The sequence below is a fragment of the Rattus norvegicus genome, chromosome 11, assembly GCF_036323735.1.
Source record: "Rattus norvegicus strain BN/NHsdMcwi chromosome 11, GRCr8, whole genome shotgun sequence".
In the NCBI taxonomy this organism is placed as follows: Eukaryota; Metazoa; Chordata; class Mammalia; order Rodentia; family Muridae; genus Rattus; species Rattus norvegicus.
The window spans coordinates 64,527,834-64,541,739 of record NC_086029.1 but is presented as its reverse complement, the minus strand read 5'-3'; the positions used below and the strand labels follow the sequence as shown (position 1 = coordinate 64,541,739).

Genomic DNA, 13,906 nt, shown 5'->3' with positions numbered 1-13,906 from the left:
TAGGAAGCCCTGTGTTGTTTGTCTTACAGTAGTAGCAGAAGTGTGGTAGCCAGCCTCTGTAGAGAAGGCTCGTTTGGGGAAGAGTGCAGGAGCTTTCAGTTGGCCCGATGCTGTTAGGAGGCAGCATTTTACGTCTTACTTTTGTTCTTGTGGTAAACAGCTCACCTCATTGTAGGAGCGAGGAAACAGAACAGGCTGGGATCCTCCTGCCCTTCTCACGAGCCTGTGCACAGCGGTCCAAATATCTCTCACTAGGCCCCACTGAAAGTTTCTTTCCTTTCCTAATGTCTCCTAGAAATCAAGGCCTATGGCTTGAAACTTTTAGACTCTAAAGTTTAGAAGCTATGAAAATCCGAATTTTACTACAAGTCAGATTAAAGTCATCCTTTCCCCTTGTCCTCGTCCTTACTGGGGATCTGTGTTTTGATAGTCCTGTGTAGATTTGTGCCTGACAATGGATATTTACCTGTGTGACTCAGGCTTCCACCTAAAAGAAACTAAATCTTAGCTTCTGCATCTTAGTAGACTCTCTACGCAAACTATATGTCCTGATATTCCAATAGCTGTTAGCATAATGCTTACATATATTAAATGTTATGCTGTTAACATTGTAGTTTTATTCATTAGATTTAAAGAAACCATAGGATTCATGTGACTGTTGAAATCCTATTCTACCCTAAAGCAGAGAAGCAGAAAGGCTTCTGACTAGCCAATCTCTGTGCATATATGTGTGTATACATGTATTATGCATGCATGTATCTGTATTGTATACTATATATGCATGTATCATGAACATATGTAATGAGTATATTGTATTCTATATGTATCTATCTATAATGTTTATATGTATGTGTATGCATACATTAGGTACATACATATATGAGTGTGTATTATATATGTGTGTATGTATTTATATACATGTATATAGACACACATATCTACTGAAGCTCATTTCTCTGTAGAAAAGCCCCATAATCTGTCTGGATAAATTGTACTTTTGTTTTAGAGATCGTCCTAATAGGGTTGCTCATTTGGAGCAGACTAGAAGCAACAAGATTCCCTGATGTCTGTACTTTAGCAGAACAACAGGAAAATGATTCCATTCGGTGTGCATGTTTGAATAGGGAGTCCTCAGGATCTCTGTTTCTCTTATTGAAGTCGGGGGACAGGGTAAGAAAATGAAAGCGACTTCTTGATGTAAAGAGAATCTATCTGAGACAGGAAAGGACATTTGGTTTCCTTTTCAATTGACAATAAACTGAGAAAGTCAAACAACCTCAGTTTGTTTCCCAGCCTGTGAGCTGGAGGACAGGATTTCATTCCTTACACACTACAGTAACCACGAAAACTTCCAGAGAAATTCTGAATTGAAACCAAGCCTTAATGTGAAAAAGAGATTAACTGTGTGAAATAAGAGCTCTAATGCAAACCTTTATATTTATTAGAATGCAACTGCAGGCGCGGTGCATTGAGATGTCACTGGTGATTATCCATAGTGGGGCTGGGACAGAGACTGCAGGACAGAAGAGAAAGGAAGGCAGATGGCAGAACAGAGGAACCATTGTTGTCCTTGGGAAGGAGTGATTCTAGCCACAGCCTCGCCTTGGGCCCTGCTCCTGCTTTGAGGAAGCAAGTGCTTCCAGTAGACCCTGTGAGCCGGGTGATTCTTCCGGGTTGTGCCATGGATTTCTCGTCCACCTAGAAGAATACTTCCCAGCACACAGAAGGATCCTGCCTTGGCTTTCGTGTGACGAGTTCTGTTATGTTTTGTTTTTTAGCACTGTGTCTGTCTATGAGCAAGGAAGCCCAAACTGGATTTAAGACGGGAGAGCCTGACAATTTACAAGTTATATGTTAATGAAACTTACATATGGATATACAACCAACCCTAGCTTATCTAATCTTTGCCTCTGTTCCCAAAAGGTTCAGAGAAAAGCTTTTAGTCATTGAGTTAGAAACCCCTCCCAACACCCCCCCCAAAAAGAAATTAAACAAAATCTACATATGCAAAGAGACCAGTCAGATGGTGTTCTGAAGTGCGACTCAGAGACCATGGAGCCTCCACAGTCACCTAACAGCTGCAGTCAGATCCCACCCATTCTGACTGTGTGCTGTGCTGTGAATCACCAGCTGTAGGTCCTTTTTCCCAATTTCTGAAAGGGGGCGATTCAGAATATAATTTAGTGCTGAAGAATTTACAGTGAGGAAAGGGATTGTGCTTGTCATTTACCCCTCACCAATGATAAAATTATGATACTTTGTATGAAGGGATTTTGAAGAATAACCTGAATAACAACCCTGAAGACCTGGGAATAAAAACAGATGGTCAAGGACCCAGCATGCTCGAGGCCTAGGGTTCAGTCATGAGCACAGCAAAGAGAAAGAGAGCCTAAGGAAGTGGTACGCTGGATCACTGCTGTTCTCCATTCCATTGAGAGAGAACTTTTATAATAGGTGAGACAGATCTCAACAGACTGGAAAGATGCTTAAAGAACCCAAGAACGTGCTTCAGAGCACTTAGCGATAGGTGGCCCGTGGCCTTCAGGGCCACACAGTCCTCAGCGAGTACATGACAGACAGAGGTCTTAGTTTAACTTTATACACTCTTGGCAGTCTGTTTTGTCACATAGAAAATCATTACATGACGTACGAAAGTCATAGGTGTGGAAGTGCACCTTCCTGACAGAACAAACACTGGAAAGTTCCTGTAGCCTAACTAGCCTAACTAATGTACTTCTCTTCACTATCAAAAGTGTCTATGCTGCTGGGTGGTTGGCAACACATGCCTTTAATCCCAGCACTCAGGAGGCAAAGGCAGGCGGATCTTCTGAGTTTGAGGCCAATCTGGTGTACAGAGGGAATTCCAGGACACCAGGGCTACACAGAAAAACCCTGTCTCAAAACAGAAACAAACAAACAAAAAAAAATGTAATATAATAAGTAATGGTCTGCTCTGCAACAAAACCTGCTCCAAACCACAGTGGCTTACACTGACAGAAGCGCATCATCCTCAGACCGGGCAACTGATGCATGGTCAGCTGCATTAATGCTCAGACCCAAGCTCTGGCTCAGAAACTCCTGAGTAAGGCAGCCTCCTTACTTTGACTGACAGGACATGGACACTGTTTAGGATGGATACCTCTCCCAACTTCTATACAGTCCACCATTCCACTGAAAAGACCCACCCAGCCTAGACCAGCATCAGTGGACCCAGGAGATACATTTCTCCAGTTACCAAGCAGCAAGTCTCATAATACTCCACAGCAGTGGTTCTCAACCTGTGGGTCCTGACCCTGTGGGGGGAGGGGGGTGGGGGGGTCTGGATGACCCTTTCACAAAGCTTGCATATCAAATATTCACATTACAATTCTTACTGTAGCAATGAGATTATTTTATGGTTGGGAGCTATTTAAAACCATCTCAGCATTAGGAAGGTTGAGAACCATTGCACTATAGGGAAGGGAGAAATGGATCAGAAGGGATGACAATGTCTACTTATCTCTCCAAACCTTTACGTCTTAAATATGTAAAATTACATTAAAGTGGCTGCAACTTAATGCATTCTCCACCAATGTTCGAATTGCTAGCATCGTCGAATAGTTGCTTTTAATGTTACTTATTACTAGAATGCAGGTAGGCTTCAAGTCCTTACATATCATTAAAACCCATCACTTCTCCATTCTTACCACAAAAACCTTTGTAAAGCTTTCAACCATCTCAGTTGTTGGTTCTCAAATATATGCCTCCCCCTTTTATATTCATGTTTTCAAAATGTTAGTTATAGTCAAAGTCACATCCCACTATAACTATGTTAAAACCTGTTCAGGAGCTTCTTGGACAGCTATGAGGTTTTTCTTTTTCCTCCCTTTTTCTTCAGATAATTAATGTGATAAAATTTTCTAGAAAGCTTAGCAAATTTTAAAGAATAAAAAATGGAACTTAAGTTGTTCTATATTCAAACTCATGCTTTAATGTAAAGTACAACATATATAATCCTGACTTTAAATATCTAGTTTTTGAGACTGTATTTTTCTATTATCTGTATGCTATTAAGCATACATTTTTGCTATCATTAAAAGAACAGGAACTTAGCATTTAACATACGTTAATGTTTATACAATGCAAAATACAGAGTTTTAAATCTCAAAAATAAAACCAACCTTTTTTCTGACTTGGGTTTTAAGAACCCTGACATTACCTAATGTGTTCCGCTGTATATCTTCCCTTCCCTGTCATGGTACCTACCATCCTCTTCCCTCCCCTGTCATGGTACCTACCATCCTCTTCCCTCCCCTGTCAGTCATGGTACCTACCATCCTCTTCCCTCCCCTGTCAGTCATGGTACCTACCATCCTCTTCCCTCCCCTGTCATGGTACCTACCATCCTCTTCCCTCCCCTGTCAGTCATGGTACCTACCATCCTCTTCCCTCCCCTGTCAGTCATGGTACCTACCATCCTCTTCCCTCCCCTGTCAGTCATGGTACCTACCATCCTCTTCCCTCCCCTGTCATGGTACCTACCATCCTCTTCCCTCCCCTGTCAGTCATGGTACCTACCATCCTCTTCCCTCCCCTGTCATGGTACCTACCATCCTCTTCCCTCCCCTGTCAGTCATGGTACCTACCATCCTCTTCCCTCCCCTGTCATGGTACCTACCATCCTCTTCCCTCCCCTGTCATGGTACCTACCATCCTCAAGCCTGTGGACTCTCCGTAGTTGCTCCCTGTGTTTCTGGGTAACCTGTCTCTCTCTCAACAGTGTATTGCTGAGTTCTCGGCTTTGAGACTTATAAAAATACCTTCATACTATATGTATTCTTTTTAATAGTAGCATTAATACAATATAGGCAATATATTTTCTGGTGTTTTTCTGGGCATGAATCTGTTTTCAGTTAAGGGTGGGGATATTTTTCAGAGTTAAAACTGTTGGATTAAAAGATAAGAATATTTTAAATACTTGTTTGCTTTTTTTAAAAATCGGTTTTCATCAGGAAATATGTCCATGGAGATTTTAATAAGATACATATTTAGATTTTTCTGGCAGATAATTCCAAGTCATGACTAGCTTTGTATTTAATTGCCTATAAAAATTAGAGAAATTTAACAAGTCTAATACCAAGTTCCTTAGTCTTTCCTGCCCTTGTTATGTGTTGCGTGACGTGGTATTCCATTCCTTTGTCAGTCTGGGGCCCTCACTGGCCACCCTCTACTTCCCACCTCCACCAACCACGTGACTCCCAAGTCCCCTGCTGAGAATGCCCTACCTGCCTCGTCTCTGCAATGGCAGTTGGATGTATCCCTCTCTTTCATTCAACTCTGCATGAGCTGGACCACTACACGGCCTTTTGACTGGTCTCCCACCAGTCTTCAGAATCTTGATCTTTCTATTGGGTCCAGTAACATATCACTTTTTCAAAACACAGACTTGGCTTGAAGATTCAACCCAAAACCTATAATAGCATACCCTTGTGCACATGGTAGAAGCCATACTCCTTGGATGCTAGAAACAAAGCCCTTATACCTCCTCCTTTGGTTTTATTTCGCCACGATCAAGCCCGTCTACCTCTCACTCCATGATTCTGTGTTTTACACCTGAGCCAACCTACCTGATATGTTCCTGTGTTTTCCTTGTTTATATTACCTTCAACCTCAAATGCTCAAAAGGTTGTGCTACCTAACTGTTACTGGTGAGAAGACAGTCCCTAAGTTCCTTTCCAGCTTTTACAGCTTGAGATGTTACGTTCAGGATGCAGAGAGACCCGGGAACTGGAAGTGCTTGTTCCGTCTGTGTTTCGCTGTTCTTACTAGTGTCAGGTGGCGAGTTGTCCTCTCCTGACCCCTGCCATGGCTACAGCGTCAGTCAGGGACTTAGACTGCTATGTAACTGTCCTGTAACCAGGTCTGTGCTCTCATAGGTATGAGATTATGTGCTTCTTGAGGCTCTCTACAGCTTAAATATGTTATAACTTGATATTTGCTCTGTTTGAGCACCAGGACATTTTTATAACCTGTTGCCACGGGCATGTTTCAGAGCACAGACATGAGTAGAGTAAACTATTCACATTTTTTTGGAAGATTGCGTAGCCACAGCAAGCAAGCCTGTCAGTTTATGCTCACAGACAGTGACGCTGAGCCTACGTCCCACCACTGTCCTCAGTTTACCTCTCATGATGGATGTTGCTGAAGTCATTTAACGTTTTGACTTATAATGATATAAACTAAAATAATTTGAAGGTATCTTTAGGGGGTTACACAGTTGACATCAATTTAAAAGGCTTTCAGTAGCAGTAGGCTCTAGTAATCAGTATAGGCTGCCTTTATTAAGGGAGAAATTCAGAATTCTTGCTGAAGACTTCTGAATGAAAGCCCATTTTCATTTCCAAGAGACCAACTAATCTTTGATACATGATATTTGAGTAAAGAGTTGAGAGTTGCTTCTGGCAAACAAATCGTTACTGCTTAAGCAAGTATTTCTTTGCAATAATTAGATTTTTTTCATTTTGATGGGTAGTCATAAATATTAACCACCAGCAGAGCAAGAATAATTTGTATTCAAATTACCAGATATCACTCCATGAACACATAAAATAATTTACATTTACTTAGAACTTTTATCCTAAAGTGCCCTATGCTCTCTTTACATTCTGATTGCAAGCTATATATAGGACTCTGCCACCCAAAATAGGACAGCTACCAAGTAATCAAGGTAAAGGACAGAACAGACAGGCAAAAGGTATTAGAAAATGTGGTATTTTCTGCTTCATTCCTGTGTGTGCTTATACCACTAGGATTGGAGAATCCACGTTGACCAAATGCACCAGCACAAAAGTGGAATTGAATCTGCTCTAAAGGAGACCAAGGTATGTGAATGACTTTAGACAAAAACAACAACAAAAAAACAAAAACAAAAAAATGCCTTTACTCATGTAGGACTATTGTGACAGAGCCTGGAAGGGGAGCAGATATAATCCTTATCTCTCAGGATGTGATTAATTGGATATACTACAGAACATCTTCACAGCCCCAGTGCTTACACCAAGTAAAGTAAAGCAGACTAGTTAAACCAAAGCTACTCAGTCAGACATGGTAGAATGCGCCTGCAGTCCATTTGTATTTTAAATATGAACATGGCCACCACACATTACACATACATATCTAACAGATGTTTTAGATTCATATCAATCTTTCTCTTGATTACCAATGTTGTATGAACTCCAGGCTGATAATGGCTGGGACTTGCAGCTCCCCGCGCCTTGTTGCTACGGTAGAAGTGGGATCTTTAAAGAATGCCATAAAGAAGCAAGCTTGAATGCAAAGCTGTGGGTCCCAGGCTAGACCAGCTCCAGATCGTCATATTATTCCTTAGCTACTTTGATTTTGAACATTATATACAAATTAGTGCAGTGACAGAAAGCTTAATTGCTCCGTTATGCATGAGAACAGAAAGTCACTCGCACCACCAAGCTCCTCTTTTCTGAACACAGGGTCCATGGGCAACCCAGGGGCGGCTCCCTTGCTTCAACTTCCATGGTCCTTGGATTACAGGACTGAACCATCACATCTGACCTCTTCAAAAAAAATTATGATGTGACTGAAATGTTTCTCATCATAAAGTTTGTTTGGTGTTGAAGTTTCAAACTGTCTTCTTTTGCACGCACTTGCGGATTGGGTTGAAGAATATTTAACTTATTTTTACCAGTCTTGAAAAACCTTTTTATTCTTTTATCTTCTTAAATCCCATGGATTTCTAGGGGTTCTTGGACAAGCTCCATAATGAAATTAGCAGGACTCTGGAAAAGATCGGCAGCCGGGAAAAGTACATTAACAATCAACTTGAGCACTTGGTTCAAGAATATCGTGGGGCCCAGGCCCAGCTAAGTGAGGTAATTTAAAAATGCTTTCCAGGGATTTATTCCAACTCATGATGCTAATCCCTAAAATGCCACAATACACTTTGTTTATGAATTGTACAGTGCAGAGAGGGGAGGGTCTGCGGTGGATAGGATCTAAATGGATCTCTGTGTGAAATGGGCAAAGGATATATAGTATCTAAGAATGTTCATCAACATTCTCTGCCCACTTGAAACTGAGGGAGGGCAAGAGAACCTCCATTTTATATGAGATAAAAATGATTCTCCCCCAGGAGAATCATTTTATTTAGGTAAACACAGGTTTGCTGTTGGCAGTCATGACTTAGAGCAGGAGGAGAGAGTCAGGATGCTGTGTCTCACTTCCATGTCTGTTCCTTAGTCACTGTTGAAGTTGGAGAAAGACTCACACGCATGTCTGTGTGACTTGGGAAAGCAGCCTGCCATAGTGGCTTACAGCTTCCTACCAAGGAAGAGGGACGCAGCGTGAACTCAGAGACAAACAATTTAAGTTAATGAAAACCATTTTTCATTCTTTCAACATTTTAGAATTTTGATCAGAAAATAAAATCCCTGGCTTCTGAAAACACCTATTGGGATCCCATAGCTGTCCTTGGGAATGGATAAGGGGACACTTTTTGCCCTGATGTTAGGTAAAATGCATTCAAATTAGGGGGTCCGGCAGAAGGGGAGCTGGGAGAAGGCAATGAGGGTAAAAAGACCAGAATGCATTGTGTGCATCTACGAAATTGTCGGTGAGTCATAATTTTAAAGCATACTTATAGAAATGAAATGAAAATAAGTTTGAGATGACTCATATTTTTAGAAGTTCTGAAAGACCAAGTTGAAAATAATTTTCACTTTTTATTATAGTCACTTTGAAATCATTATTCCCTCATATATACATGAATTCCTGAACATTTTTTACTGTAAAAATGCCCTCTGGTTAGAGCCACTGTGTATCTAACGTTAATATTGAATAATTGATTGCCAGATTAGTTTCCGAGAACATATTCTAGTTGGCTGCACTGTCATCCACTTTATTAATCCTTATTAATTGCTGAGCTTCAGACTCTACTCTGATTGATCTTTTTTTTCATTTTAGAACTGATTTTCTCTTGCATAGCACACAAATTAGATTGATTGAGAGTCACCCTCCCAGAGTGTTTAGAGAGGGCGGAGGACAGTTTTTATTGTCAACTTTGCCCATGCGAGTTACACAGCTGCCATGGGAAGGCTGTAGTAGTTCATCATTTTATAGTGCTTCACTTAAATGCATGGAGCCTATTAATAAGGACATGAAATAGCTACAGTTAAATGTCACTTTCATAAATATATTCACAAATAAGAGGGTGTCATAAAATGCTGGGCAGAAATTGCACACACACACAGAGGTCATATTTAAGTAATCTTCCTGGTGAAGATTTGTTCTTAAACATGGTGTTTTCTTCCTCAGGCAAGGGAACGCTACCAGCAGGGCAATGGCGGAGTAACTGAACGGACCAGACTCCTGTCTGAGGTACATACCAGCACGCTACCGCTCACCTGACAGCTGGGCCCAGCCTGGCCGAGCCAGCCACTGCCTGAAAGCTGCCGAGTTCATTGAGTGTCCCTCCCAACGTTCACTTTAGAAGTTCCCTAACGAGTGAACCCATTATCCTTCTCTTGTTTCCTTAAGACGCCTGAGGCTGCAGGATTAAATTAACCATACAACTTGCTGTTATTATCAGCACATTGATAACCTTCCTAATCTCTGTTTAAAATAGTAATTAGTAATAGAAGAGCAGGTAAAGCACCACCTGAGGAGTCTGCAGCCAATTGTAATGTGAGTCCTGAGGAGATAAAGCTGTTGTCTGCGATTGCTGTTAATAGTGTGTGTGATCCGGAGCGTGGGCTCTGTCCACAATCGAGACAACTCGCAACCTGTTCAGTCGGGAACTTCTAAAGCATTTGCGTGTCACTGCGTTTGTTCCCATGCTCATACAGAAGAAAGACCTGATATATGTTGTCATTTCTTTATTTATGAGACTAAGATCTAAGACTATCTATAGTTAGAAAACAGTACAATTTTCACAAGCTTTACCATTTGGACAGTAAGAAATTAAGTTTCTCTTATAACAAGTATTTCAGAAATATTTATTTTATAATATAGCATTATAAGTATTTAGGCTCTAGCCCTACAGTGTTGCTAGGCAGATAAAGCATTCCTCAGAAGGAAATGCTCACTAATGTGGGGTAAATGAGCATTTGAAGGGCGTCCGGGGACCACTTAGTCCTCTGGAGTAGCTGTTGTCCCCAGTTGTGATGTTTCAGGTGCCTGCAAGAAATTAATTTGCTTTGCCTTGATGAGCACTTTATTCCCTGGGAAGGTTTTACTCACCAGCACGACAGAACTAAAGCCTATAAGTTACAGTAATTACAGCACAGCCCTAGATTATATAAAAAACATTCAAATGTTAGAGATTATATTCCCCATATCATTTTAGAGATTACACTACTGACATGGAGTTCTTCCAGGAGAGGCTGCCGCAGTCTAATCTTGAGGTCAAGTGCAGATTCGTCTGGAATCTTCATGTCAGCACTTAGGTCTCTTAGAGTTCAGAGTGGCACAGCAGAGCATTTTCATATCTCACCATACATGTAAACGTTTCCTCGCTGGCCTAGGCAGGAAAGGACGGTCTCCTAATAACTCTACTATTAAGAAAGATCCCTAGAAAGCCAGAGAGGGTTCTGGTAGCATCGTTGGCTAATAACTAACAGTTAGAGAGCGGCGTGGTAAATGCTAGTGATAATTGCACAGTTTGAGGGCTTCGTACTGCAAACAACTTGATCTTCATTCTATAATATCGCAGCATGAGAAAGTTAATGCGAAAGTAATTTGCTGGTGTTTTATAAGCAGCTCTTAAAACCAGAATGCTTTGTGTATCTGTATCTGTTGTCTTTTATTTGAATTACATCAATAATATTCTTAATGTTTTATTTCCTTGTATCTACATTGGTTTTTGTCAATGTAGCATTCAAAAGATTTCAGGGCTCATTAAAATTCAGCATTCATAGGATTTTCTTTCAATGAAAGGTGACAGAAGAATTAGAAAAGGTAAAACAAGAAATGGAAGAGAAGGGCAGCAGCATGACGGATGGCAGTGAGTACTCCTTCACTTCCGGGCTGGGCTCCAGAGCCTGGGCGGACCATTGTGGGCGGGCAGTGTGGCTCAGTGGGCAGAGGAGCTTGCCACTTCAGCCCGGCAACCTCAGTTCTATCTCAGATCCATGACAGAAGGAGAAATCCATCTCCTGAAATCTGTCCCCAAATGTCTACATATTCACACACACAGAGATAATATATAAATTAATAATCTATCTTTACTTGTTTTAAGACAGATAAGTAATACAAAAATAATGTCTGATCATCAGAATATTGTGTTCATTATAAATCAACTGATAAATGTTTACTCTAATTTAAATTTTATTAATTCAAGATTATTCTCTTTTCACCATTTATGTACCAAAAGACCTTAAGAATACCCCAAATGACACCAGGCCGATGATGTGATGACATTTGAGATTTCTCCCTCCCGGCAGCAAGCTCTGACTGAGCTGGGCTTAAACAGAATTCGTCTCTCAGTAATTATCCTCCATTATAAACTGTTCAGTTTGACCAGGCCAGTGGTCATCACCTCTGGCTGGTATTTCAGAAAGATTGTCTAAGGTTCTGATGCTCTGTGCCCAGACTGGGAATCTAGAGTGGGATGTGGGATTCTCTTGCAGTGTTTTCCATGGGCTCATCATTTGGATCTCAGATGCATCTTTCTTCCCTCTCTAGCTGGTCTATTCTCTGTTCCTGTAGACAACCCTGAGTTGAACACATCCTTACGTACCCACTTAGCACTTCTTTTCCTAGAAAAGTTAGAAAATTCAGCCTCAGTACATCAAACATTGAACCGGTTCCCATCCTAAAACTCTCAGGTGTTTAAAATACCACTGCAAAGCTGTGTGAATGTCAGCGAGTCATTGGCTGTGTTTTAACCCTATTTCTGGCTTAGGACAAACTGAGGAAAATGTCAGGCAATTCTCTGACAAACTGATACTCCAAACGAACATTTTCATTTCATGCTGTTTTTCGTCTCCAGCTCCTTTGGTGAAGATTAAGCAGAGCTTAACCAAGCTGAAGCAAGAAACTGTTCAGATGGACATTAGAATCGGGGTTGTGGAGCACACGCTGCTTCAGTCAAAGCTCAAGGAGAAGTGTAACATGACCAGAGACATGCATGCGGCTGTCACCCCAGAGTCAGCAATCGGCTTCTATTAAACACATGGTGTTCCTGCGTCTGATGATTTGTTTTTTATATCAAATGATTTTTTTAATGTTGCATGGATTTCCAAACAGTTTATACTTCTTCAAGCATATCCAGTGGGTATTTTTGCACATGTTCTATCATGGTGACTATGATGGCTAAAGCCTTTACAATGAATATAGTATTTAATAAAGTACTTAAAATTATCCTGTTCAGAGAAGCTTTCACTGGCATTGCCAATGGCCTACTGCTGCCTGGTGGTTCATTCCTTATGAGAATGACCCTTGTGTCATGTGTATCCCATGGCACTCTGGACGACCGACAGAAGACTGGTACGTCTGGTGATGCCCAGAGCTGGTGCCATTCTGTAATGACCACTAGTACTTACGTATTAGAGGAGCTGAGAATAGGTGTTAGAGTTCATCGGAAGCCAAATTTCCCTTGCCTCATCTCTACAGTTACATGATATTACTACCTCCTTAACTATAAAAATAAAAAGTCCAGCATCCATGTTAACAAGTGAAACCTAGTATTGAAATAGTAGTTCAGCCATATTTGGTTCAGCTGCTATAATGAGGAAAGATGCCTGAGCCTGTATCTGCATCCCACCCGTTCACACGAAGTCAGCCATGCTAAGCACAGTCAGGTAGAAGCCACCATAATGAGTCTCATGGTTGTCGACTAGCATGACATTCTTTTCTTAGGCACCCTACTCAGCAGTTTTTCTAGACTAGGATTTCTAAATCAGCCATAAGCATTATTGAAGAGTAGCTTTTCTGGGCTATGGCTCAGTTCTTGTGTAGCAGATTTGATCTTCAGCACTGTATAAACCAGTCGGTAATGCACACCTATAATGTAGACTCATGGTGAGGCAGGAGAGTCTGAAGTTCAAACTCATGGACCTGCACGATGGCTCAGTGGGGAAAGGCTCTTGCTACTAAGCCTGATATCTAGAGTTTTATGCCCAGGTCCTAAAGTTTGTCCACAGGTGTGTACACCTAGATGTGTACAAACATAGACACACACACAATAGATAGATAGATAGATAGATAGATAGATAGATAGATAGATAGATAGATAGATAGATAATAGACAGATACCTTTCATTAGCTTTAAGAAATAAAAGCACTTCATAGTAAATTTTGACTTAAAAATGCTTATGTTTATTTTATACTTAGGAACAACATTAATTAATTTTTAATATAACAACAATATTAATTTTTAATCCTAATACCTTTCTCCCATAAATCATTTTTCTTAGCCCTTACTTTCTAGACATATAACACATTTATACACACACATGCTCACACATGCACACACACGCACACACACACACACACACCCCTCTTTTGTGCTCACTAAAACTCTTAAGTTTAGGTAAGAGAAAAATTGATGTCTATCTGCCACTCAAGACAATGACATTCAATACAATGGCAAATCAGACAAGTTATTTAATGTGTAAAGGGACTAATCCACAGTGGCATGATAGGCAACGTGAAACACCTCAACTGTGCTCACTGAAGCCCGATAGAAAATGTAGAACAGAGCCGTTGGCCTGGGAACTTCTTTGCCTAGGTTGTGTCTTAGCTATAGATGCCAAGGGTCAACATTATGTGTCTTTTTTGAGATAAGGTTTCTTACTGAATATGGTTGTCACCAATAGCTTGATTGGCCCATGAGCTTCCAGGGATCTTCCTGTCTCCTCCTCTATCTCCCAGTGCTGGGTTCACAAGCACATTTGAC

General features: G+C 40.9%; 1 protein-coding gene across 1 annotated transcript in view; it reads left to right on the top strand.

Moving 5' to 3' along the window:
* The window catches only part of Ift57 (intraflagellar transport 57), a 65,197-nt gene extending 51,806 nt beyond the window's left edge, over positions 1-13,391 (top strand). The window contains exons 7-11 of the mRNA NM_001107093.1: positions 6,789-6,860; positions 7,752-7,883; positions 9,325-9,387; positions 10,945-11,011; positions 11,999-13,391. Of these exons, the coding sequence (NP_001100563.1) occupies positions 6,789-6,860; positions 7,752-7,883; positions 9,325-9,387; positions 10,945-11,011; positions 11,999-12,177 (513 nt within the window). The 3' untranslated portion in view covers positions 12,178-13,391. The remainder of the gene's footprint in view (positions 1-6,788; positions 6,861-7,751; positions 7,884-9,324; positions 9,388-10,944; positions 11,012-11,998) is intronic.
* Positions 13,392-13,906: the final 515 nt, after the last annotated feature.